At 57.3% G+C, this 27,283-nt stretch overlaps 1 protein-coding gene across 2 annotated transcripts in view; it reads right to left on the bottom strand.

Moving 5' to 3' along the window:
- The window catches only part of Cmip (c-Maf inducing protein), a 193,477-nt gene that overhangs the window by 11,121 nt on the left and 155,073 nt on the right, over window positions 1-27,283 (bottom strand). For both annotated transcript variants that reach the window (XM_078032727.1, XM_040280056.2), the window contains 10 exons: window positions 27,179-27,220; window positions 23,492-23,554; window positions 20,626-20,706; window positions 17,541-17,644; window positions 16,388-16,492; window positions 10,441-10,794; window positions 3,533-3,598; window positions 2,339-2,365; window positions 1,998-2,046; window positions 46-153 (listed from right to left, as the gene is read on the bottom strand). In XM_078032727.1, coding sequence (XP_077888853.1) covers window positions 46-153; window positions 1,998-2,046; window positions 2,339-2,365; window positions 3,533-3,598; window positions 10,441-10,794; window positions 16,388-16,492; window positions 17,541-17,644; window positions 20,626-20,706; window positions 23,492-23,554; window positions 27,179-27,220 — 999 coding nt within the window. The remainder of the gene's footprint in view (window positions 1-45; window positions 154-1,997; window positions 2,047-2,338; window positions 2,366-3,532; window positions 3,599-10,440; window positions 10,795-16,387; window positions 16,493-17,540; window positions 17,645-20,625; window positions 20,707-23,491; window positions 23,555-27,178; window positions 27,221-27,283) is intronic.

Here is a 27,283-nt window from a genome sequence, read left to right as displayed (position 1 = left end):
CAAACCCTGTGCCCAGCGCAGCTCCGCAGAGCCTGCACTACATACCATGCTGGCAAACAGCTCCCCATCATCGTCACAGGCCACCCCTCCGGGGCTGTAGAGCTGAAACCAGCCGTCCTTGCCAGCCCGCACGCTGAGCAGGCAGGAATGCACCTGTGGCAGAGAAGCAGAGGTCAGCCTCCCATGGCTGGACCACAACACCCGATCCACAAGGGAAGTGCCAAGGCCCAGCAAGACCAGCAGGCCCGAGACTCCCAGCTGGAATACCTTTGGGGAACAGAGGTCCCCACACCCCGGGGAACGCCAACTCCGACATCAGTTCCCTGGGATGGAGGCCAGGGCCAGCCACACAGCTGATAGCCAGCCAGGATCGGCCTCCTCAGCTCCCTTCCCTGGCTGCTTCCTTCCTCCCTCTGCCGGGTCTCTGCCCCTCTCCCTGCAAGCCTCTGACTCCTCCCTTGCTCTCTGTCCCCCTTTCTGTATCTCTCTTGTCACGGTCTGGGGCAGTCTCTGTCGGCCTCCTTCCCACCTCTGTGGTGTTCCCTGCTTTCATGTCCCGCCCTCTCCCTCGGCCTGGGCCCCTGCCGCCCTCCTCATGAGGGCTCATCTTTGCTCCTTCTCCATCGAAGGGTCTTTGTCCCGGGCACCCAAAGCACGACCTCAAATTCCTTCCCAGAGCTGTGTGTGCCTCCATGAGCATGGGTGGGAGGAACTCTGTCCATTCCAGTCCCACACGAAGAGACAGGGACACAGTCACCCCCACACAGGCCTTTGCCCCTCCCTCCCGTCCTCAGCTGGAGAAGGCCTGATCAAATCCTTCGAAAGTAAGGACGACCTGCTGCCGGGAGTCACTTACTCGCAGGTGTCACGGTGGGCACGCCCCCCCACAAATAAACACAAAGCAGAGGCAGCAGGCATCCACGCGGCCCTCCGAGCTGGCAGAACCCAGGCTGACGTGCCCACTTCCCAGAGTCACAACAAGGTATGAAATGCTAACCGACCAACATGGCCAGGAACTCAAAAGACGACAACTTGGGCCTCACTCAGAGGGGGAAAGCCAGGAGGGGAGAGGGAGGAATGAAGGGAGGAGAGACGGAAATGGGGAACCGCAGAGAAAACCAAGAGGCCAAGAGGAGAAGGGACCACAGGGCAGGCGCATGAGCAGAGCGGCAGGCTGCTTCCTGTGGCCAGTCCCTGGCCCCAGCACGGCACCCTGGCCTGGCACTGGCCCTCCCACAGCTGCTCTGTCTCTCCACCCTTTTGTCCTCAAGTCTGTTTGGACACAGAGTCCCTTCCCAGGAGGGCTCTGAGACTGTTCTCACACAGTGAGTGACTTGGGGTAGTATATCCCAGATGACTCGGGCTCCAGCTCCTTAAAAGCTCCTACCTACAGCGAGGCCCTAAGCAACTTGGCAAGACCCTGTCTCCAAAAAAAAAGGACAGTTGATGTCATGGCCATCTAAGGCCTTGCTCACACACAGGTGCTGGGACGAAGTCTACCTGTCCCCAGAAGCCTAGCTTTGCTGAGGGTCGGATGTGTGGCCGTTTATGGAGGCCTTGGCCACCATGCCCAGGAATAAAACCTGGCTCAGAACCTGGCTTGGATTCCTCCTGGGCCTGCCAACTCCTGGAGCAGCAGCCCTGGACAGGACCCCAAGCCGCCTGAGGGCTCAGCCCACCCCTCCATCAAGGCCTTCGCAGCAGGGAGAAGCCATCAGCCAGTGGCAAAGCATCGCTGGTTAGCTAGGTCCTGGGGAGAAGTGCCACCACAGACGGTCTATGCTGGCCACGGCTGTACACATCAGGCAAACATCCTCCGTCAACTGCACCCGTCCCCTGGTGGCCAGGGAGCCCCTGGCAGAGCCTCAGAGGGCTCTGAAAGACCCTCGTGTGACTGCTATCCCCAACAGCATGCCTCCTTGCAGAGAGGCTGGGTGTGGCTCAGCCGCGGAGCGTGTGCCTAGAGCAAGTGAGACCCGCCTCCACCCCCAGCTCACCTCTTGCCGCGGGTCTTCCGCAAACCTCTGAATCACATACTTCAGCTCCCTGGAAGAGATGGGCAGGCAGGTCACTCCTGGCCTGGGTAGACAGGGGGGTGGAGGCATGGGGCAGGGAGGGGTCAGGTCACAGAGGGAACGTCTGACAGGGCAAGGCGTGTTGCTAGGACAGGCTGGACAGCTGCAGGAGCACGTCCAGGAGGATACACTGCTGCCTCCCAGAATGCACATGGCTCAGAAAATGGGCTAAGAGGCTGGCCATGGAGGGTGACCTCAGAACAGAGGACGTGCCACCCAGGAGCAGGGAGGAGGGTGGAGGGTGCTGCCACCGGAGTACTCACTTGGTGAACTTCTCGTGCGCAAGTGCTCTGTGCAGAAAACAAGGGAAACACGCAGTCAGCACAGGCTTCCTAGCCACTCCAGAGCGGCCCTAGGACTGTCTGACTTTGTGTTCGACTCGAAGAATGAAGAGGGGGTTAAAATGAAAGACTGACATTTTGTCCCCACTCAGAGCTCCAAACAAAGGCCTCCTTTGAGGAGTGACAAATCCTAGCAAGGTGACAGGCTAAGCCCATGCCCTCCTGCCACCAGCAGGGGCGCTAACCGGGTGCTGAGCTTGTGCAGTTGCACGTGGGCTCTGGAGACCCAGGTGTCGTTAATCGTTCCACTGTCAAGGCCTGGCTGCACTAATTACCGCTGCACATCGGCAGGCAGCCGGGGACCATTTTTCAAGCGAACTGCATCATGGGCCACTGTCAAGTGTGTGCCTGGGCCTGTGGGGACACTGGCTGTAACCAATGACGCCACAGCCCTTCCGAGACCCAAAGCAGCTCTCAGGAGTTGGATTTCTCCGGTCTCCAGACCTCGGCCCGTGGGGACAGGACGGGCCAGCAAATGGGGCAATTACCGGTGTAATGCCTCCCTTAGAGGAGCTGCATTTCATAAACACGGGCTCCTTAATGGGCTCCGGAGAGAGCCCAGGCCGGCCCCCGAGGCCAGGCCTCTTCACACGGATCAAAACAGACCTGGAGGCATGTGGAGACCTGGGCCCGAGGCAGAGCTCTTGGCTCCCCTAGGCCATCACCACAGATGGCACTATTTTCCTGTGATGCTTCTGATACTGGGATCAGGGCTGGCAGAGACAGAGGGTCCATTTCAGCCCAAATTCACGGTGGAGCCTGAGCTAATCACCATAACAGGGTGGTGAGAGCTTCCTGCACTTTACCATGCTGCTGCCTGCAGACAGTTCCAAGTGCATTTTCTTTGGATTTTCACCATCCCCCTTGGAGACAGAGTGGCAGGTGTTATTTCCCTTTTGACGCACACTAAAAATTGCTAACTTGATGCTGCAAGGCTTCATGGGAAGGCTGCTGCCTCCTGAGCTCAGCCGATCCTTGCCACAGAGCCCTAGGCCTCGGGAGTCTCCTCTAACTCCCTGTGGCGTCCACCCTGCTCTCCCCGTGACTGGCTGTGCCCCTGCCATGACGTGCCCTGGAAGGTTTCCCTGCAGTGGGGGTTCAGGGAAGTGCACTTACTCTTTGGGGAATGGAATGGGTTGAAGCAAGCTGGCCAGAGACGGTCTCCAGTCATCATAGTCGGACCTGGAATGAGAAAACGTGGTGAGGACAGTGGTCAGGGCGAGGCTGTTGATGTGCCGCCCTGGGTGGGCAGCAGGATGAGATGCTAGTCTGGTGAGTTTGCCCACTTCAAGGTCCAAGAGTGGTGGAGGGCACAAGCACCTCATGTCCACAGTGCAGCATGAGGTCACCAGCAGACCCAGGCCAGCTTCCAGACGGCAAATGCAGGGTTACTGCCTACTACCCAGGATCTCAGACCTGCCCCACCCCTGAACAAAGCCTTCGCTGTCATTATCCATGCCTTCTCTTGAACCACCAGGAGTTGTTAGGGGCCAAATTGTGTCCCCCTGACCCAAATTCATGCTGGCGTTCCAGCCCCTAGGACCTCAAAGTATGACTGTATTTGGGAATCAGCCCTTTAAAGTCGTGTCAAACGCAGCCCTCAGGGCAGGCTCCTCCAACCCACTCACATCCACACAAGAAGGGGAAGCCCAGACACCAGGACACATTAGGTGTGTGCATGCCACGAGAAGGTGACCCCCTGGAGTGCCCATATAAGAGGCCTCAGGAAATACCCCCCACCGATGCCCTCATTCCAGTCTCCTTCTCGGAGTGGAGAGAACACACGCTTCTGCTGGTCAAGCTGCGCGGTACTCAGTGTCCTGTGCTGGCCATCAAGCACGCTGACACGGCCATGCTACCCTCGACCAGAAATGAAGGGGCAGCTGTAGGTGCCACGCTGTCTGAGGGCAGTCCAGGTACCTCCTGTTGTACTGGATGCTTCGATTCCTGCTTCCAGACAACTGCTTTCTTTCTGCAGCTGAGGCGACACTGAGAATGCTGCGATTCCGTCACCTGCAGTGCTACACTAGAGCGCGCTGAGCGAGCACTTCGCCCGCACCAGCCCATGGAGTCTGCTAGGCAGCCCCGGCAGAGCCCCAACTGTCCCTGACGAGCTGTCAGGCGCCTGGCAAGTAACTGCAGAGCTGCTCCACGTGGGCACAGGAGGGAAGCAATGCCTGGGAGCCCCCGGGTGGGCAGGGCTGCTCCCGTCCCACCAGGTCAGCTTCTAAAAGAAGGAAGTGTACTGCCCACTCCTGCCCCAAGAAGCCAGAGCAAGAGGGTCTGGGATGGGGGGGCGAGCCAGAGTCTCAGTCTGGGAAGAAACGGCCTGCACACTGCGGCAGAGCTTCCTGAGGACCCTGTTCTACAGATGAGGGAAACCAAGGTTCAGAGATGCCTTGTACCTGCTACAGGTCGGAGCTGGTAGTTGAGGTATGGCCTGAGGTGCTCTAAGGCACAATCCACCTTGTCTCCCTCCCCAAGCCTACACTGACTATTTGTAACACTGACTATAATTTGGTTACAAACTGAGTTCCCGATTTCTCTGGCTTTGGGGACTTAACTGAAAGTAAACCCAGAGGTAGGTGGCTCTTGCCGAATGTCCTAAGCCGAGCCTGGCACTGCAAGGTCCAGGGCCGAGGCCCACCGCAGGGAGAGAGGGCACTGTCAGGGCAGTCCCCCAGGCAGAAGGGTCCCTGCCTACTCCCCAGGATCTCAGACCGCCCTCCGGCCCAGGCAGGGGTTGGGGCTCACCTATGTAGCTCCTATGGTGGGTGCTGGCCCGGGACATGGCTGGTGCTTGGGAGAGGTGACACAGCCTGGGGACTGTGGTTCACTTAGAGCAGAAGGGGACATTGATCAGTCTCCATTCTGTGGAGCTGTGAGAGGATGGCAGAGAGCCTGTCTTGGGCCAGGGGCAAAGGGCTGGCACATGGGGGCAGAGGGATGACCAGGGGCCCCAAGCCTGATTCTTGTTCTTGGGACCTGTGACTCCTTTACACTGGGAACACAGTGTTTCTCAGCCTCCCTATCCTGACCTCCACCAGGAGCGGTTTTCCTAATCGCCTCCTCCCCACATACATTTTAACACACTCTGTCTGCTGTCTGTGTGCTGTACACCTACAGGGCCTTAGAAACAGCAAACCTGTCTCCACCACCTAGGACAAACACTAGCTTCTGTGGATCATGCCTGGTTTAGAGACCCCCTGGATGAGGGATCTTCCTGCCCGGCCTTCCTCCAAACAAACCCATGATATAGTGGCAGCCTTTGGAACCTGGACCGATCCCTTGAAGATTCCTGAGGAAAGGCCCAGATGTCGGACGCCTGGGAGAGAACTGCCAGGAGCCCGGTGGCCCAAGGTTAGTTGTAGCGGTGGTACTGGCTGACTTGTGACCCCGAACACCAGGGGAGCTGGCGAGAGCAGGGGGAGGGAGCCTCAGCCATCTGAGAGGCGCAGAGCTGGCCTGCTGCAGCCAAGGCCTATGTGCTCTGCTGCCGTGGAACTTGGAGCCCAGAGGCCCCAGGGTGCAGGCGGGCACGTGCCTGTGCCCTCAGCTCTTTCTGGGAGAGGCGTACACTTTTGCGGCTCGTTCATCTTCCCTTCAAGATGCCCCTCTGGCCATTTCCCCTACCATCACTGCTTCGTACTGTTTCCGGCAATCTACATGCAACCTCAGGCACAGCACTCTTCCAGAATTTTCCCGAACGTCAGCTCGTGTGGTCCTCCTGCGACCCAGTCACATGAGCATTCCTGCCACCTACTGTACAGACAGGCACACTGTGATTAGAGAGGGTCCCCCTTTGGGATGCTCAGCTGGGTGTTCAGCCACCTGTCAATGACCAGCCACCTGGAGCTCTGAGCTGTTCCGTGACAAGACGCTCCCTGCCAGGTGGGCCTTCTTCTCATTCAGGGGGAGAACACTGCAGCGCCAGAGCAGCCTCGCTGCCCAGAGAGGCCCAGAGTGAGGCACAGCAGAGGCTGAACGGGGTACCACTGGTCCTCCTCCTGCTCCTCACTGGACACTCAGGCAATGTTCATGGGCTTTGTCCTGGGCCTGCTGTCCTGTCCAAACCCCACTGCACCTCAGTTTGCTAGGCCTCATATGACCCGGTTCCTCTCTTTCCTGCAGGGACTCCTCATGGGGTTGAGGAACATGGTGGTGGGATCTCCAAAGAGCAGGGCTTCCCTGAGCATCACCTGATGGTCTCCTGTGATCCTGCCCAGTAAGGCCTCCCAGCCATCAGAATACCCCAAGGCGTCTGCATTTCCCCTGAAGACCCTGAGGGTGGGGTTCTGCCCAGAGTAGCTACAGCCTGTCAAACCTCTTTAAAACCAGCCTTTGCAAGGAGTGGCAGACAGCAGAAGCAGGAGGGTCAGGAAGCCCTCCGCAGGCTGTCTTCTCTCCCTGGACAGAAGCGCAGCCTGCTGCCGTGGGCTGCTGAGTACCCACAGCTCCACGCACTGTACCCCACCCCACCGGGCACTCAATGTTACTGCTTTGGGTACTTGACAATCCTCAGGTTCTGAGGGACTGAGGCAAGGACCAGGCAGAATCCCTGACATTTGGCACAGAACCTGGCCCACTGAAGGTGTGCCACCAACCTTTGATAAACAGGCAAGCCAGGTGTGGTGGCACACGCCTGTGAGCCCAGCAGCTCAGGAGGCTGAGACAGGAGGATGGGAGTTCAGAGCCAGCCTCAGCAATGTCAAGGCACTAAGCAACTCAGTGAGACCCTGTCTCTAAATAAAATACAAAATAGGGCAGGGGAGGTGATTCAGTGGTCAAGTGCCCCTGAGTTCAACCCAGTTATTGACCCCCCCAACAAAAAAGAATAAGCAAGCAGCTAAGTGTGAAAGGCCCATGAGACTACACCCTCCAGAGGCCGCGGGCCTGCTCCTGCCAGCTCCTTCCCTCACAGAAGCCAGCCGGCCTCCCAGCTGGCCTTTGGCATCAATCCTGACTGTACTCCCGAGGGTCCCCAGGGATGATTTACGGCTTTGGTTACTTTGCAAAGTGTCCATTCTAACGACGCGGGGGCCTTCCTGTGGGAGGACACACAGCCACGATGCAGGGACTGTGCCTTTCTCACACTGTCCCCGCTCCTCTCTAGATGCAAGGTGGGCTGTGCTGACCCACACTCCCAGGGGCCAGCAGTGTCCTCTCAGTGGACAGAGGGGGCCATGCTGGCCAAGGCTGAGTGCGCACAGCCTCCTTCACCCCACAAAACCTTCAATTCCACACTGAGTCTACTTGACATTGAACTGTCCTTTGGGCAGCAATTCAGTATTGCTGATGGCCATTCACCCTTATCAAGATCGGGAGGCCAGCACCCCCCCACATCCCCAAGTTCTCACGAGAGCCCTCTAAGGCAGGCAGCCACCTATTTCACAGCCAAGAAAACAGAGGCCCAGGCAGCCAAGAATGCTGACACGGCCACACAGCAGAGGAGTCCCGTGGCCGTGGCGTCCGACCACCCACATGGAGGTTCCTGGCAATCCAGGTGTCTGCTGAAGGTTGAACTGGTTCTTCTCCCTCAAAGCACTGTATTAAACTAAGGGTGCCTCTTCCTGTGGCTGAAACAGACACCAAGGCTATGCTCACAAATTCCAGCGACTCCCATCTGCAGGTGCCACCTTGTGCTGATGGCTGCTATGTGGGGCGCAAGCCTGGGCTGGATGTACTTTCACCAATGGCCAAGGTGGCCATGAGCACTGCACCTCTCAGCCTAGGAGCTGAGGCTCGGAGGCCCACCCACTTCACGAGGAGTACGTGACACACGGGAAGGGCACAGAGCCTGGGCTGGGTGTACTTTCTCAGAGCGTCACACTGAGGTGTGCAGCTGCTTGACTGGAGCAGGTCTGAGGTCCCCAGTGTGCCAGGAGCTGAAGTGGCCCACTGGGTTAAGAAAGAACGTAGGAAATGAAGCCACCAGGCAAGCAGGGGACACTGTAGCGTGCTCCGAGCTCCCCTTCAGAGACTTCTGAGAGTTTAACCCCACTCTGCAGAGGCCTCTGACCCGGCCTGCCCACCAGGAAACCCCGACCCCAGCCTGTGCCTGGCAGTGGCAATGGGGTAGGCAGGCCAACGCCTAGAGAACCCAGCCTTCTTCCCACCATGCAGGAAGGGAAAACCCAGCAAGTGATGAAACGCAAGCCCTCAACGCCAGGTGAGCTCCAGTCAGGACCCAGGAGGTCCAGGCCTGAGTCCTCGAGGGGGCGGAAGGCAGCTGAGCAAGGCCACTGGACCTGGGCTGGGAACCCTGCGGGACTCTGCCCTGCCTGGAGGACACTCTGGGCAGAGCGGGCAACTAGCAGCATTGGGAATGCCCTTGCTCGGGGTGTCCCTGGGTGTGGTGGTGCCCTCATGGGCTCTGTGTATGGCTGGACCCACATGGAAAGCTGGCACTGACCCTGGGGCCCTGCCTCTTCCTGGCCAAGGCCAACACCAGGGCAGAGGAGCTATTTGGGGATGCTGCCTCCATGTCCTCCTCTAAACCACAGGAAGCCACTGTGTAACCACAAGCCCACGTGTGTGCACACACACGTGTGAGCATGCAGGTACCACAGTCCTTACTGTGGAAGCAAGGGGCATCTGAGGCCCCTTCCTGCCACCTCACCAGCCTGCCAGGTGTCTGGAAGCTGGCCTCCCCTTCAAAGCCCTGGGCACACTCTAGGCAGCAACATGACCACGAGTTGGGGACAAGCAAATGCCACATTGTTGCATGACAAGAGGGTCTCAGGGAACCCTGCCCACACTGACAACAGCCCAGGTGCCTGGATCCTCCCGTGAGAGAGGCCCCTGGTGCCCCTGGTTTAGACAGGCACTGACTGTTGGTTCATATGTGACGATGCAGCCGTGCCCGATCCCCCTGGGAAGCCCAGCAGCCACCACCAACTGCACCTGGACATGCGGGTCTGTGGCTCTGGCTCCACAGAGAGCAGGACAGAGCACTACTCTGAAGCAGGGGATTTGTGGGAGCCACCTGATGGGTATCTCCAGACATAAGCTGGTCCCTGGGCCATCCAGGTGCCCCAAACATGGCTCCAGGAACCAAGCCCACGTTGCTTGAGAAGGGCTGGAGCTGGCAGAGTGAATGGTGAGGCTGGAAAGGCCCTTGGGGGCAAGGAACAAGCCTGCCCATTCCAGACTCATACAGCCAAGAGGGACAGAGACCAAAGAACATAGCTTGGAAGCAGTGCCACCCAGAGCAGACCGGAACCTCGCTCCTTCTCCAGGGACCATCAGGAGCTCAGCCAGGACAAGGCCTGGACCTCAGCATGGTCCAGTAGAGCTGTTTGCCAAAGAGATGCTGCCCTTACAGAAGGTGCCCATGTGCATGGACCACACAAAGCACATGACCACAGCTATGCAGGCACACAGGCCCAAACAGACTCCATACCCACCATGTACGCAGGCTCAAATTCACTACACACGCACACTCTGCCACACACCAGCACAAACATGCATGGCTCATACGAAACACAAACACCTGCTCACACACACACAATTGCACACACGCACTCATGCACAACACCAGGACAAGTGCCTAGACACACCCTTACTTGTGCATTTAACACTGAGACACTCACAGTAGGTCCCTATGGAGAAATCCATGTGAAGTCTACTCCCATATATACCACAGTCATGCAGACATACAAGCTCAGAACAAACCCAAACCCAAACCAGAACGTGCAGAAATGTCCATGTAATCTCTCTCTCTCTCACACACACACACACAGCCATGCATGCACTCCACATGTGTACATTCCCGGGCACACTCCTGTGTGTGCTCACAGACTCTGCTGTGTGAACTCACTCTGGTGTCTGTATACCCATGCCCAGCCACACTGGCTGTGCACATTTCTCCAGACCCCAAGCAAGTGCGTGCACTCACACACACACTCACCCTGCCCCACCTCACAGGTGGCACGTCAACAACTGTGGCAGAGCCCAGGGGCAGAGGGGGCATCCCTTAGTCCCCCCCCCCCCCCCCGCCCGGCAGCGGCTCGCAGGATACTCACAGCAGCTTGAGGATCTCCACGTAGCAGCCAAGCGTGCGGTCAGCCTGGGGGCCCAGCTCGATGCTCATGGTGCTGCAGGCGGGGCTGACCATGAGGCAGTCGATGAGGTTGGGCTCGCTGTCGTTGCCCGCGCTGGCCGTCAGGGCTGGCTTGGCAGTGCTGGTGCGTTCCACCTCCACGTGGATCTCACTGGAGGCCACGACCACCGACTTGAGCCGCGCCTCGGACAGCGTGGCTTCCTGAGACACCAGGTCCGGGCTGGGGTGCAGAAGGCGCAGAGGTAAGGTGGGCTTCCGGTCGCAGGGCTGCTGACAGCCATTCCGGATCTCCTTCAGGCTGGGGGAATTGTCGCGGCTGGTGGAAGAAGAGGAGCAGGCAGGTGAGAACGGCCTGGCATGCTTGGAGGCAGGGGTGGCGGCAATTGGAGACGTCATTACGAGTGCTCGTGATGCAGAAGGCACCAGGCTGCTAAGTGCCTTCCCAGCCCCACGGCAAGGCCTGGAGGGAACACCGCCCTCATCCCTGCTCCAGGAACGGGGAGCGGCTCACTGACAGCCCTGCAGACAGGAAGCAGTGAATCTGGCTCCAGATCTGGCACAGAGTGGCCTCAAAACACCTGCTGACCCCACAGACCCAGCGTCTCTAAGATAGCCACAGGCTGTGGGGCTCACCTCCACTGAATGCCTTCCCTGGTCCAACGAGTCTATGCCTACCCCCATCTTGAAGCCAGTGTCCTCCTGGGTCCTACTCTAGTGCCCACCCCAGCAGGTGAGAGAGGCCAGCATCTGCCGTCCACCCAGGAGCCCACTTCAATGGCTCCCAAACCCCAGACTGCCCATCACAGCTGCCTGCCCAGGGTGTTACTAGAAGTAACATGGCATCATTAATGTCACATTTGTTTGGAAAATGTGGGGCCAAGTGGTAAAATTAGGCCTCTTCACAACAGGACTCGTCAGCACCTTGACCTGGTTAAAACCCCTCCTCTGAGTGTTTCTTAATGCACTTGGTTCCCACCGGGGCGGTACAGCAGCAGTGGGTATCCTGGGCTGGTGCCCACAGGCTGGCACTGTGCTGAGTGCTGCTACACAGATGCTCCAAACACTGGTGCTGAAAGTATTCCGAGGTCAAATGACCTTCCTGAGTCAAGGAAGCTGGGATATGAAACTGGATCTCTCTGATACAAAGCCAGGCTCCTCCCACCAGGTTCTTCCAAGACCTCCTCAGACCCTGTGCAGGTGCCCTCCTGCAGGAAGTCTCCCTTGATTTCTTCCTCCCATTGAACTCTAAGCCACAGCTTTTGCCCTGGTTGGACACCAGGATCTCCTGGGGCACTTCAAACACCCCAAAGTCCAGTTAGATCAGAACCTCCGGGTGAGGTCTGGACATGAGTCATGTTCCAGGCTCCGGTGTGTGTGGCCAAGGTTGATATCCTCGCTCCACCTGACTGAGTGCTGGTCCAGGCCTCCCCAGGAGACCCTCCCGTGCATGTCCTGTGCCTCCCACGCATGTCCTCTGTGCCTCCCGCACTCTTGCACCTGTGCTGAGTAGCAGCACGAGGGGCCCTGTGCAAGTCTCAGACTCCACGCACAGGGAGGGTCTGAATTCACCCAGCACCTGCCACCAGCCAGGGCTGAGCTGAGCCCACCAAGGGTGTTTAATAAACATGCTTTAAACTTTGCTGGGGGAAAAAACAATCCCTTGGCTACCGTCCAAGAACTCTGCGGTCGATGGAAAATTGTGTGTGGCCTGTGGGGGGTGGGGCAGCCCGAATGTCTCCTTTGGTTCAGACCTAATTTGCTCCCCGATGCTCAGCGCTCCATGTCCTTTGCGTTGCTGGGCCTGGGAGTGGATTTTCAAGGCTGTTTGGCTCTGATGGGTGATTTTCCCGAGAGCCATGCTAACCTGGGTCGAGCTGTCTGTTCTTGTGCCTGTGAGTACATCATGTGCCGCCGGAGCTCTGCGGAAGGCCTAGAGAACGCTGCAGCTTTATCTTGGAGGGACTGACCAATGGGGTGTGAGGGACGTGAGCACAGGAACATCTCCCTGGAGATGAGTGTCTTGGGGTATCTGGAGGAACTGGCAACACTGGTGGGGACCCCGACTCCTCTGGGCTCTGAGGGGGTTCAGCTGTGCTAAGCAGGGAGTTGAGGCCAGCCTGGGGGGAGGTGGCAGAACCTGTCTCGCCCCCTCCCTGTTTCAGGAGCCGCCTGATGCCCCCCTCGTCTCCTCCAGCCCATCCTGCAGCCAGCAGCAGCGTGACCTGAGCCTCTGGCAGTGAAATCCCACGAGGGCCTCCTTCACTTCCAACGCACACTGACTCTCCAGCCTTCTCAGAATAAATCCTGCCAGTGAGACAGTGCTAAAGAGTGGTCCCCACCACGGCACGACTATCAGAGCAGGGAGCCCCTCAGATCGGCACCCGAATCTGCTTTTAAAGACCATCCCCAGGAAAGTGTCAGTCGCAAAGGTCAAGAAGCTGAGCTCCGCAGATCTGGCCATGCTGGGGCCTGCCTCCCTCTCCAGCGCCACTTTGTGCTGCTCGCTCTCTGCCCCACTCACACCAACTTCCTTGGGTTCCTGCCTGCAGAGCGTCTCTACCCTCTCTGTGAAGCAGCATTACCTGAGGAGTTGGGGACGCAGATTCCTGGGCACCCCGCCACAAGAGCTGCCTCCAGGAATCTGCATCTGAAAGTGGCCGTCCAGGTGGTTCTGAGGCAGGGGCTCAAGGCCCACCCACAGAAAATACTGTGACCTCAGCAACTTCATCCACCCCTGCTGGGCCCTGTGTGTGCTTCTCCCTCTGCCTGGATCACCTGCTTCCTGCCTCTTGCCCTGCTGACAGCCGGGAGGTCTCGGCTTACACAGCACCTTCCTGAGGGGTCCTTCCTGGTCTCCCTGGAGCAGGGGCTCTCAGCTCTGGTGTGCCAGACCACCCTGATTCTATCAGAACCGCAGGCAGCCCATGGGGCCCAGGGACCCTGTTCTGACTGCAGGATGCCGGTGACGTCTAATAACCACTTCTGCAGGAAAAGGCACCCTGGCTTGCAGCATTTGCCAATTTCCATGGCCTCAGTATCCCTGCTGCAACTGCCCTCAAGTGACGTGGCATCGCTGGCCACAGGGCTGGGGAGCGTGTCCTCTGAGGGCCTAAGTCAGCTGAGCCTAACTTGCCAGGGTCGGCAGAGGGAGTGACTCCTGGGCAGAGGTAATTTCCACACATCTCCCCGTGTAAAAGCACCCCGGCCAGGGCTCTGCAATGGGACTCGCCTGGCATCTGGGGATAGAGAGCTGTCAGCTGTGTCCAGACACTGCCAATTCCCCCCTGGGAGGAAAACTGAGGACACAAAGCAGCGTGCAGGGTGCGGACTGTTTCCAGGAGCCTGGCAGCTACCTGCCACCATTCTGCAGCCTGCCACCACAGTGAGTTTTGCCCAGCCTTGAGGGTATCCTTTGGGTCTGACTTTTTGCGCTCAGTATGATGCGCTCAGTGAGGTTCACCAGTTCATTCATTCCTGCTACTATATATGGATCCTTGTGCAGTGCTCGCAGCATCTGCCAGTTTGTTTAGGACACAGTTTATTTATCTGTTCTCCTGTTGTGGTACATTCAAGTTGGGGAAGATTTCAGTCTGGGGCTGTTGGAAGCCATGCCGCCATCAACATTCGCACACGTGTCTTTGGTGAATATACAGCACAGACAGGAGGGGAAGTGCTAGCTCACAGGTCTGGCTCTGCTTTCCAGTTGTCTGAAACCTTCCCAGGAGGCTGAGACCCCAGCCAGACTGCAACGGTGCCCCTCCCGCCCCATGTCTCACTGCCTTGATCAAACCATGCTGGACCGTGCTCACCTGCCACTGCTGCTTCACCTGGGCAACGTCAGCACCTGGCACGTGGTGGCCCCTGAACAAGTGCTGGGGAGGGGAGCAGGTGGGGCACTGGTGGGGCTGCTCCCCCTGAGAGGCAGCGAGTGCAGTGTCCAGCTCTGTTCCTTTCCCCTCTGACCTTCCCCTAGGTGGGAACTGGGAGAGATTTCCAGTCTCCTTGTCCTCTGCCTCCTGTTCCAGGCGCCTCACGGAGCCCTGCGTTCACCATTTTCTGCTCCTGACCCACCGCCACCTTAGCCAGGTGTGCAAAGCACCCTGCAGGCCAGGTGAGTCAGGTGCCAGGAAAGGAGCCTGGGGTGTCCTGTGCACATCTGTGCCTCAGAGCTGGAGTCCAAGGCCAGGGCAAGCGAACACCAGTGTGTACAGGGGAGCCTTGGGTGTCCGGGGGACTGTCTGACTTCCTTTTCTGTATTTTTTCTTTCTCTTCTTATCCATGCTGCAGGCCTTAGGACAGGCACTTGGGAACAACCAGCTGGTCCTCCATGCCCTAACCCCAGGGTCTGGTCACATTTGAACGCCAGGACCTGGGGCTGAAGGCGTTAAGGACAGCAGCCCTGCCTTTTAACGCTCTGCCTCAGGGACACCCCGATTTACCAAGGCCCCTTTCCCACTCCTTCCTCTAACCCTCAAAGCATGGTGCTTGTTCTAGAAGTCCGGTCTGCACAGGGCTTCTATTATAGTGTGGATGTGAGGTGTCCCCTAAAAACTCACAGGTGACACAAGGCAAGAAGGTTCGGAGGAGAATCTTAGTCCAATCGGTGACTTAGTCCTGACCGGGATTAACTGAGTGGTAACTGGAGTGGTGGGTATGGCCGTAGGAGGTGGGAACTGGGGTGTGCTTCGGGTATATATTTGTATCTGGCGAGTGGAGTCCCTCTGCTTCCTGATGAAGTGAGCGCTTCCCTCTCCACACTCTCCATGACATCCAGCCTCACCTCAAGCCCCAAGGAGTGGAATCAGCCTTCTATGGACTAAGACCTCGGAAACAGTGAGCCCTCAAATAAACCTTTCCTTCTCTGCAGCTGTTCTGGTCAGGTCCTTCAGTCACAGCAAAGGAAAAGCTGACTAAAACAGTCTCTGTGCTCTACTGCTTTTTCTTTGAGGAAAAACCAAAGTCCACTCTGTTGCATCTTCAGCTACAGTGGGGCCTAGACACTGATTCCTTGGAGTTGTGCAGTGAACTGTCTGGACAACTGGGAGGCTGCAGCAGACATCATCACCATCATACACATGCCACATCTCCTCCAATGACTAGAGATCACTGCAGAAACTTCCTCATGAACTCATGGTACCCGAGGGGGCCTACCCCAGGAGTAGACCTCCACCAGCAAGGAAAGGGGCCTGGGAACTGCAAGTGTCGGCCCTCAGGGGATGACTAACCTCATCCTGCAGTGGTCACCTGCTTGCTAACTCAGCTGGACCAGCTGTCCCCTCTTCCCTGTCTCCTTCTACCTGCACTTGCATCTGTTTCCACCTGCATCTGGGTCCAGGGTTAGCCCCTGGGGATCTGATTCCAGGAAGAGGCCCTGCAGGACCTCCTCCGGTCCCCTGCTGCCCGCCTGCTCTGTCTCACCTCGCGAACAGCCCTTCTTCCCAACTGACACAATCCTGCTGCTGACTGGTCTGCAGGATAGAACCCAGGCCTCAAAGGGCCAGGGGAGTGGTGACCATACTTAATCTCCAGCACCAAGAACCACGCCTGGCCTGAGACAGGTGCCCAAGAAAAGCCAGAAGAGCCCTGTGCTCTCAAGGACAAGGCCAGAAACAGACCTCACTGTGAGCCCGTGCCACGTGCACACACCCACACACGTGCACTCACATGTGCACCCCCCCACGCTGCACACCAGCTGGTCAGAGTCCTCGGCACACAATCTGGTTCCCAGAGCCGGTCACCTAGCAGCTTGTGGGTGCTGGCATAGACGCAGCTCTTGCCTTCTCAGCACCCTCCCAGGGCCATGCCCCCGTTGACACGCCCAGGGGACTTGGCAAACTTGAATCCAGCCCAGCAGAAGCTATTCCACCTCCCTGTGACCTCTCCCCCATGCCCCCCGGGGTGGCACTGACCTGTTGATGAACTCTTCATAGCAGGAGTAGATGGCAGCCAGGCACACGGCCACCAGGTTGGGCAGGACCCGGGGGTGGGGACAGTGCCCTGTGGGGCCGTGCATGCTGGAAAAGAGTGGAGGGCAGGGTGAGCCAGCTGAGTGGCCTGGCACGCTCCCCCGTGTCAATGGCTGTCACATGAGGGAAACAGGCCCCTTCTCCAGAGTGACAATGAGCACCAACTTCCTGGTTCACAGAAAGACTAGTGCCTGTGTGTCCCGGGGCAGCCACACCTGCACCTGCTGGTTCTGGAGTAGTCACGCCTAACATTCCACTGTACTCTCAAAAGTGTACTTTTTTGGAAGAAAAAATTTTATGGTCATCTGGGCTTGGCATGGATCTAGGACAGTCACTAAGCCTTCCCAAGACAGGCCTCACTTGGTGAAGCTCCACTAACCATAAAGGGGGCTGTAGGGGAACCTGAGGTCCCCAGGGTTCTGGAAGAAGGACACAGCAGCACTTGGGTTTGGAAACGCGCTGGAGGGTCAGGTGGGATACTTCAGAACTCGGAGGCTTCAGAACCGTTTTAACCACATTGAATTCCCACACTCACAGGGTGAAGTGGGTACTTGGGTAAGTAAAACTAAAGTATGAAGAGAAAAGTGAAGAGCAATACAAGAAAAGCAAGCGGGCAAAGCCTGAACCTCAGAAATGGGCAAGAGCAAGAGCAGCCGGCTGCCTCCTGGTCACGAGTGGGAGGTGGCCGAAAGTCCTGCTGATTCTCTAAGGCCACCAGGGTAAGATCCTCTCTTAACCACCCGGTGGCACAGGGGTTGAGGGACCTGGGGAGAAGGCAGCACTGCTTAGGACTTCCACCACTTCCCAAGTGCCTACTGAGCAACACTACCCTGCTAGGGGCTGCCTCATGCAGACTCACGGCCCCTGCCCATACAGGAGGACGTGGGATTAGAGAGGTTGGCACAGTGCTACCCCACAAGCAGGCAGCTCAGCCCACACAGGGTGGGAGGATCTAGTGGAGTTCCTTGTAAAGGTAAGACAGCAGGCCTGCGGAACACCACCCAACTCCCCTGGGCGTCGCGGAATGGAGTGCTGGGGCCAAGAGGGAGGGAAGCGGGCTCTCAGGCCAGGGGAAGAAGCCAGACGGGAGACCTACCTCTGAATAAACTTCTTCACCACCTCCATCCCCGCGTTGAGTTCGTTCAAGGCGAGGATGTACTCCTGAGTAAAGAGCCTCAGTCGCGGGCACTTCCCAAAGTCCTGCACACAGAGCAGAGGGCGGGAGTTGGGGAGGCACCTTGGAGCGGGTGGGGTCCGGCTCTGCGGGAGTGCACAGAGAACGGGAAGCCCCACTTCTAGGAAGCTCACGCACGGTTCAGCACAGTCACCTGGAGAACCAGCACTGCCCTGGCTCTCGCCTTTGATGACCCAGGGCACAGGAGCTGCTGGGCTCAGCCCCTCCTCTCTCGGCAGGACCGTGTGGGACCTGCAGAGCCCAGCCAGCCTCCCACAGCCCCAGGAAGCTAGGTACACTTCTGTGGCCCCCCGAGAGTCTTGGCTCCTGCTATCTCTGAGCTGTGATCTGAGGCCCTCAGTCCAGCCAAGCCAAGGTGCCTGGTGCAGGCATCGACTTGGGGAGGACTCTGGACTTGCTGGGGGTGTGGAAGAGATAAGTAGCACAGGACAAAGTAGCTCCCTGAGTCCCCAAACCACCACACGTAGTAAGGAGACACCTGCTCCTTCCCCAGAGTGAGGGAGTGACAGGTGGGAAGGTGGCCCACAAGCTGACAGTGCCCAGGTGCAGCCTCCCTGCTCCAGGACCCAACTAAGGAATGTTTGATGACACTTCTCTGGATAGAAAGCCACCACCAAAGGCGCATGGGGACAAAAGGCAGATGGGAGAGACAGGGGGTGCTGTTGCTCAAAGAAGGGTGTGGAAGAAGCACTGTGGTGGTGTGTGTATGGGGGTGTTGGGGGGTCCTGGGGCTGCCAGGCACCTGGATGACCCTGGTCTTCCCAGTACATGCCTGGTGTCCTGGGCAGCCAGCAGAAAGAGCCCAGGGCCATTCTGCCCAAGCTCTCTGGACAAGTGGCTGGCAGCAGGACACTGGTACCCCTCAGCTCATCCTATGCCTTCCACTAGGGGACCCATCAAGAAAGCCACCTGATGGCAGGGGCACTAGTGGTGAGCGCTTGCCTGGCCTGCACAGGCCCTAGGTTCCATCCCAACACCACAAGCGCTCTATCCATCAGAGAAAAAACCACCCAAATCAGGGTTCTCACCTGCAGAACAGGAAGGCAGAAGGAGACCTCCCTTCTGGGCCCCCCAACTGCAGGGCTCCAAGTGTGGCTGCTGCTGCCCCTTCTGGGGTGAGAGGGGCTGCACAGGCCCCCAGGACCACTGGGGCAGTGCCTGCTCACACTGGCCGCAGCCTTGGCCGCTCACTGAGCATGAAGAAGCGGCCTTGAACAAAGGTCAAGGCTCCCCGCGCCCTGCAGTGTGGCCAGGACCCCAGGTCTGGCTCCGCCAGCCCCCACTGCCCACCGCTGGTCCTTCCCAAGAGCAGTGCGTGCTCCTTGGTCCTGTCTGCAGTTCTCTCCTGACCCCACTGTGGCGTTTAGTCAGTAGACACCCGTGGGTTGTGGGATGCGGACGCTCCACAGTGCCTGACGCTGAGGAGTGCTGGGGTCCTCGTGCCTGAGGCCAGGCCACCATGGCCTCTGCTGACTTCGGGCGTGCCCTGCAGCAGTTGTGATTCTATGCAGAAAACTTAGGTGGGCAACACTCGGGCTGTGAGACTGAGAAAATGCAAGGACAGCAGGCAGAGTTTTGACTCTTTCCCTGATGTCAGAGGTCCCCCCAGAACCCTGTGAATAATGACTACCATGGAGTATGCAAAACAGCAGGGTCTGTGTGCCCCAGAGACATTGCCTGGCACGTGGCTCTGCTTTGACAAGTTAGACCCCTTGCAAACCAAACCAAACCAAACCCAGGCCTCTGTTCTGGACCCTCACCACCCCACACGCCAGCAGGAAGAGGCCCTGTCCTCCCAGCTGGCCAGAGCAGATAGTGCTCCTCCTTAAAGCTAGAAGAGCCCACGTCAAGGCAGAAATCCCCTCCCCACCCTGTTGTCCTGGAGAGAACTGCATGCGGTGTCCCCTCCCACGTTTGGAAAACAAAAGATGAATTTGCCCCGAATCTAGAGGATTTCAGAGAAAAGCAACACTCCATCAGGGTGTGTGATGGCTAAGAGCAGAGAATAGGTGCTCCCCTGCGCAGGGACCTCAGCGTCCAGGCTGCAGACCGGCACAGTACCTCGTGGGTGGGAATGGGCCCCCTGGCTGCCTGCTCCTTGGCCCCCACCCACAGACCTGGGTGGGGCACTGCCTGGCCTTTCTGGGTCCCAGGCTCCTGTGCATTCGCTGTGAGGTTGATGACCCCGCAGGCACTCTCCTTGGCTCTAAGAAGGTGTGCGAGGAATCTGTGAATATCTGACTTCTAGCCAGGCCCCAGTGCCGGTCAGTGGACCCTGCCCACGAAGCCTGTTTCCCTGTGCTCCTCGGCAGCGAGAACACAAGGAGCCACAGATCACAAGTGCCGGATCCTGTGACTGGGCAGTCCAATTCTGCAAAGTCTATACTTCATCCAGATTTCCATCACTTCCCCTAATGTCCCTTTTCTGCTCTGGGGTCCCCTCCTGGATCCCACATGATGTCTGGCTGCCAGTCTCCTTAGGCTCCTCTCCTGTGTCAGCTCCTCATCTCCCGGGTTTGGATGGCTAGATGGATTTTGGGCCCTTGGTTGGGATGTGTGTGAGGTTTTTTTTGAGGTGAGACCGGGGTGATGGGCTGCGGGGAGGGGTAAAGTGCGGTTTGCATCACTTCATCTCAAGGTCCCCGCTGTCAACAAGAGTCACTGCTGCTGACCTTGGTCACCAGGCTCTCCACCGTGATCTGCTCTTCCTCCCACCACACTGCTCAGGTCCTGGACACGAGTGCATCCCGCCACCCCTGGGTCTGCTTTGCACAGAACATGCCTCCTAAGCCAGTGCTGCTACTGTTCTAACCAACTGTGAAAAGACTCTTCCTGTGGCCTTATGGAAGAAAATCGAGTCAAGGAAAGTGGGTGCATGAAACTCCCAGCTCCCGGAACAGACTGCTGGACCACCCCATCCCCTAAATCTGTGGGAAGGCAGGAGGTTGGGAGGCTGGGGCACGGCGGTCGGGGGTCAGGAACTCACCATGTTATGCTTGAGGATTCTCTGGACCACGGGGGTGAACACCTCAATGACCACCATGGACCGGGGCCGCTCTCTGCAGTGCTGGGGAGAGACGGTGGGTCAACTCAGCTGGAGCGTCCATACAGCCTGCAGCTTCCAGCGGGCCAGGGCCAGGGAGCCCAGGTTACTTTTAAAAAGCCTTCAATTTTTACAGCACGTTTAGGCTCATAGCAAAACCACAAGGAAGATGGCGAGATGTTCCATATGCACCCGCCCACTCAACCGCACAGCTCCCGTCGACATCCCAAGGGCACGGCGATGCTTGTCCCTTGTCCCGGGCCTCGAAGCCACACTGGCTTGTCATTAGCACCCATAGTCGACTGTTTACACTGGGGTGCACCCTTGGCGTCCTACACTTTCTGGGATTGGACCAACGTGTAAGGACACGTATCTACCACAGCAGAGGCAGTCAGAGCAGGCTCACTGCCCTCAAAGTCCTCTGCATCCTGCCTCCTCACCCTTCCCTCGCCCCAAGCCTGACAATCTCTCATCTCCCTTCTGTGTCAACAGCCTTGCTTTTCCCAGCACATCAATATAGGTTGACACCCCGTCTTTGAAATGTAAGAGACCAGAAGTGTTTCCATTCTTTTTTTGGATTTTGGAATATTCGTATGTACATGAGACATCTTGTGGATGAGACCCAAGTCTAAATAGTCATCTGTGCTTCCTACCCGGTTACACACAGCCTGGAGGCCGTTCTGTAAGTTCTACAACGTCGTTAGTGTGCCTGTGTTTTGACTGTGACCTGCCAGGTGAGGAGTTTCCCACTTGTAGCGTCACATCAGTGCTGGAGAAGCTTTGGATTCTGCAGTATTTTCAGATTTCAAATTGGGGATCAGGGTTGCTATGCCTGCAGCTGGAATCACACAGCGGGCAGCTTCTCCAGTATGGTTTCTTTTATTTCTAATGTGCCTTTGTGGCTCGACAGCGCTCTCTCTCTCTCTTTTTTTTAATATTTATTTTTTAGTTGTAGTTGGACACAGATCTTTATTTCACTTATTTATTTTTATGTGGTGCTGAGGATCAAACCCAGGGTCTCGCACGGGCGAGGTGAGCGCTCTACCACTGAGCCCCAGCCCCAGCCCAACAGCTCCACACTCTTTAATGCTGGGTATGATCCCACTGCAGGGAGGCACCACTGATTTTTATTCATTTGTCCACTGAGGGTTCTCGGTTGCTTCTGAGTTTGGGCAGTTATGAATGAAACTGCTATGAACAAATGTGTGTAGATTTTTGTGTGGATACAGGGGTGCCATGGCTTTTTTTGGGGGGGATGGGATTAAAAAAGTGTCATGGAATAGAGTCTCTAGTTAGCTTTTTGTTTCTATCTGAAAGTGTGAGACTGCTTCAGATGGCGCAGTCAAGGTCAAGGAATCCACTCCAACAGGATTCCTATTTATTATATGACAAGACTCTTGCAGAACCAAGAGCCAGCACCCCTGGTCTGACGGACCTTGACGATCAGGTTCGACAACACCCAGGGAGCTGAAAATGCTCTGGCTTTAGCCATCCCAGCCGCTCTCCTTCAGCAGCATGGTGCTGTTTTCTGAACTGAAATGTAAGGCCTTCATGCTGAGCAGACCCCCACCCCACCGTCCTGCACACATTCATAACCCAGCTGGCCATGGAGGTGCTGAGCTGCCCACCCCTGGATGAGGACAATGGACCTGGGATATGAGAAACCAGGGCTTCCCTGGGAAACGAACACAGACGGACTTGGAAACCCAGAAGGGAGGCTGCCTGTGAGTCCAGACAGCTGCTCAGGCCAGGCTGCATCCCCGCAGCTTCCTGCTGGGCTCCCAGCCCAAGGAAAGTGGCCCAGCGGCTCACTGGGCCATGGCATCCTGAAAGGCGGCACCCTCCATTTTAGCACCTGTGGACTCCTGTTGGGTTCTGGGCACTCAGACGCACCCCAGCACTTCAGGCCTGCAGAGGTATGCATGTCTGGAAAGGATCTCTTGCTGCAGAGGCAGGCTGAAGACAAAGGCCCGGTCACATCTCTCTTTCCAATCCTACCCTTGACACACAGAGCACTCCCTGGCTGGGGCTGGGTGCCCAGCCTCCTCCCCTGGTGCCTGTTCTGCGGTCTCTCCAGCTTGTATCGTGATTGGACACAGCGACTGCACCTCCCCTAAGGGCAGCACATGACCATGGAAGGGGCAGAGGCCACCCTCATGTGCCCAGGGAGATAGGGCAGGAAGGAGGATGGGAAGCGCGGGAGTGGGAGTGAGGGAGCTCCGGGGAGGGGACAGAGCCAGGCCAAGCACATAGTAAAGAGCAGACAGGTGTGTGGGCTAGTGCCGCCTCCAGCATGTGCCTGATCCCTGGGAATGCAGGAGGCCTGGCCCTGGTGCTGCTGGGCAGTGCTGCTTGAGTCCCGCTGCGAGGCTGGCTCTGCGTCCCTGGGAATGGACGCCTGGCTCCAAGGCTCCCCTGGGCTAACCTGGAACACTCCGCCAGCTTCCCCTGCCTAGGGAAAGCCCTGCGGCTGGCCCCTACCGTGGGCCAGCTGGTGCCTCGAGGAGCCTCGGCTAAGAATAACCCAGCTCTGACGTCAGGAGCCCAGAAAATCTCTGCAAACTGCTTCCCAAGACAGCCAGGGAGTTATTCCAAAGAGAACCCAGATGCTCGTCCCTGCCCCCTGCCCTGGGACCCTGCTCTAACTTGTCACCTGTGTGGCAGAGGGGCTGTAGTCCTAAGGACAGGTGCCCTTTATGTCCTCTGCCTGCATCTGGGACCCTGGCCCCAGGCTGGAGGCCTGGGTTTTCAGCTACTTTGTGTAAACCACCCCTACCGTGTGGACAGCCCCCCCTCAGCAACACCATACCTTGCAAAAGAATTCACAGAGGTCTGGAGGGGGATGGTTGTTTTCCAACAGAGGAGCGATGGCCTGAAAGACAAGGAGCAAGTGTCAGCTGGACGGACTGTGCGGCAGCCCGGGTGGGGCTGGGCCAGACTCCTACGGGAGAGGTGGCCTGACAGGAGAGCAGCCTTCTGCCGTCCTCGGGCAGAAAAAGCCCATTTTCTGATCTGCGGACCACAGCTCCCTCCAGAGGCTCAGAAAGCCCTGATCTGTTCCCCGGGAAAAACACACACAATACACACGATGGTGTGTAAATTTAGGGGCTGCATGGCCTGCTGCTACCCACCGTGTCCCCTTCAGACCCATACCCTGGAATTGCACACAGGACATCAGAGGGGGCAGGTACCTCGCCACTTTAGGCAAGGGCCTGAGCACCCTCAGGTTCTGGTTTCTGTGGTGGGTGCTGGAATGAACCCCCCACAGGTGCCAAGGGACAAGCACACAGGCTGGGGGCACAGCCCCAAGTACAAGCCCTGACTCTGACGCTTGCTGGGTGTGTGACGCTTGCCATAGAACAAGTTTCCCACTTGGAAAGGGGTCTAGAGTCACCTCAAGGGTCACCTGCAGTCAGGGGGAGTGGGGCTCCAGCCCTCATTGGCGGGCCCCCTTGTGCACCATGGAGGCTCGACTCACCAGCGGCTAGGAGCGCCCTTCCTAGTGGTGACCATCTAGTGTTCCAGGGCACACCTCTTAGCAAGCCTTCTGGGGCTAGCTGTGTGACAGTACTACGGGGTCGGCTTGCTCCAGGGATCATTAGGAAAGGGGAGTAGACTGCACTGACTGATGAGCTATTCAGGCAGGCTACCTGGGACAATGAAGCCACTGCAGGGGAGGGCCCCGCTTCCCAGCACCAGCCACAGGCTCACAGAGCAGGGCCCAGGCACGGGCCTTCTTGGCTAGGGCGGCCCAGGTATGGAAAGTTCTGCTGGAGGCAGTGGGCTCCTAGCCTTCTGCAAGGGGTGAGCCCCGCCTGTCACGATCCCCACCACCATGCCAACCAACCACTTCACAGTACTGAAGTGCTGACCGTGACAACATCAACATCCATGACACTGAACCTGGCTGGGCCACTGCACAGTGTGGCTCGAGCGTCACTGTCTGTTGGGAGGTGGGTGTCGGCATGCCCTCCTTTCTCAGGTGGGGAAGCAGGTCAGAGATAAAGTCAGAGGGCCAAGGTGCACAGTGAGAAAGAGGCAGAGCCAGGAGGAAATGACATCTGTGACCCCAGAGCCTGCTGTGGCCCAGGCGGGGGAAGGCTCCACTGTTCAGACTGAGCTCTGGGACCAGTTGGGGAGAAGGGACCTTGGGCAGGGAAGTCCCCTCTTTTGGATAACAATAAGCCAGGCTGCCAGGGGCGAGAGTGACTAGCTGTACACTTCCACTGTCTGCCAGGGGCAGTCTGGTGCTTCCGCCGTTGACAGACTCGTGAGGTCCAGTGGTAGTTTCCTTTGTACAGATGAAGAGAGGACCGGGGAGGTGATCAGGCTTGATCTGGTCACTGAATGATAATTTTTACACGTATCACTAATACAAAGGGTTCTGTTCTTAGCAGAACTTTTCGACAAGCCTGTGCCCAGTACTGCATTAGCTCATAGGATCCCCAGGGGCCCGGTAGAAGGACACCAATATGTCCTTTTCACAGATGAGGAGACTGAGGCTTAGAGCATGAGGTTGGCTGGGAATGACTGAGGCATTTAGAAAGAATGGGGTAGACCTGGGGTGAGTTAACCCTCCAGGGGATCCCTAGCACACCTGGAGGCCTCTCTGTCCAGAAAGGGTGTTACTGGCCTCCAGTGGGTTAAGGCTGGATATACTGCTGACCACTCAGCAATGCACACAAGAGCCCTCCAAGGAATGATCCTTCCTCAGATGTCACCCGAGCTTTGGTAAGAAACTCCGGGGCAGGTCCTCTAAAACCAGGAAGAAACTGGAAGACATTTCAGGTGAAAAACCAAATGCACAACACCCTGTAACATCATGGATGCTAAAAATCAGAAGCCACGTGGACTCTGGCTGCTGGGGTGTCCACCTGAGAAGGGGATCTCTAAGGAGGGCTCAGGCTGGGCGCCTTCTGTTCTACAGTGAGAACACACTCGGACAGCACTGCCACATTCTAGACTCAGCCACCACTCAGAGCTGTGGCCTCCACGTCTCAGGATCCAACCAACTGTGGACCAAAAGTATTTTGAATAAAACTGTGCCAGTACTGAGCATATATAGAATTTTTCTTGCTATTATTCCCAGACAAGAGCACAGCAACTGTTTGCAGAGCATTAATGCGGCAGCATCAGAGGCTCTGGGTTGCCCAGAGCCCACTCCAAATGTGTGGGAGGGTACGCCTCGCACTGTAAATGCCACACTATTCCACATGGGGTGTGAGCCGCCATCATCACCCTCAGGGCTCTGGAATCGATACCCCAGATACCAAGAGTTGACTGTGTTTTAAAGAAAATTAAAAGTTCTTCTGTTGCTCCTCCAAGGATACAGCCATGTCTGGACCTGGCTGTGAACTTGAGCCCACACTGGGTGTGGGGCTGCCGTCTTCATTGACAGGCTGAGTGACGCACAGTGAGTAGGACTCTGGCGGGGCCTGGAGGCCAGGCAAGCTTGCACGGTGACACCCAGCTGTGACTGCCAACGGCTCCTGTGGCTCAGATGCCTGGCCGACGGAATGAAGGAAACCAGCTCACTCTATGGGGGACTGGTACAGAGAATCACCTCGCACACTGGAGGACAGCTGCCCAAAGGCCAACATGACAAAGTAACTTGGGCTGGACAGAGCTCCAGGAGATTCATGGTCACAGTGACAGCGAAAGCCATGGTAACAAGGAATACTGAAAGGGAGGCGGCTGTAGAACCCGGGGCAAGGGCTAGGCCTGCCACAAAGCTCTTCCCTGTTCGGAGGCATCCTGTAGTGGGGAGGCTCAGCCAAATTAGCTGGATAAATATAGGTGCCTTCATTGCCTTCTGCCATCTGTAAAACTCCCACTGATCCTGCAAAACACACCACTGGCTCCTCTCCCAGGTGGGGCTGTCACCCCAACCCTCCACACCCCTTGTCTATCTTGTGGTGATCCCATCTGTCCTCCTATAACAGACCATGAGCTCCAGGGGAGCAGGGCCATCTCAGTCCCTGGGGATTCAAATACAGCGCGTTGTGTGCAGTAGGTGCAAGTCCATCTCTTCCTTCTCCCTAGCGAGAGACACATTTCAATAGCTTAAAACCGCCCAGGTAGGTAATTTACTCCCAGTGGTGCATGTATCATTACAGCCCCTGAAAATCCCATCTTACTTTATACATGATAGGGATTACACCCCAGTTCTATCTGCAGACTAACTAGAAGACAGGCTCTGGGGTAAGAAAGAGATCGTTGACCTTTCCGCTCATATGGTGATGGCCATGCATAAACACGTCTCTGCCACCTCCCGCCCTCACCTCCTGCAGCAGACCCAGGCACAAACATGAAGTGTGCTGATCACCCAGCCTGCTGCGGTCCACAGGGGCTCAGAAGTGCACAAGGGCGGGATGGCAGGAGCTTGGCTTGACGGAAAAGACAGACCAAGCAAAGGAGGTCGGAGCTCTCATGCTTCCCGAAGGATCTCAGACTGCCTCTGGGAGGAGGGCAGAGGGTGATGTCGGGAGGAACTTACCACAATGATGTTCTCATGCTCCTGGGTGGTCAAGTTTGTGTTCTAAAGGAGAGAATGGAGAAAGGAGGAGGAAAATAACATTAAGAAATCAATATATTTGGATTT

The sequence above is a fragment of the Ictidomys tridecemlineatus genome, chromosome 15, assembly GCF_052094955.1.
Source record: "Ictidomys tridecemlineatus isolate mIctTri1 chromosome 15, mIctTri1.hap1, whole genome shotgun sequence".
NCBI lineage: Eukaryota > Metazoa > Chordata > Mammalia > Rodentia > Sciuridae > Ictidomys > Ictidomys tridecemlineatus.
Note: the sequence above shows the minus strand (reverse complement) of the source record. Positions and strands in the feature narration are given on the sequence as shown.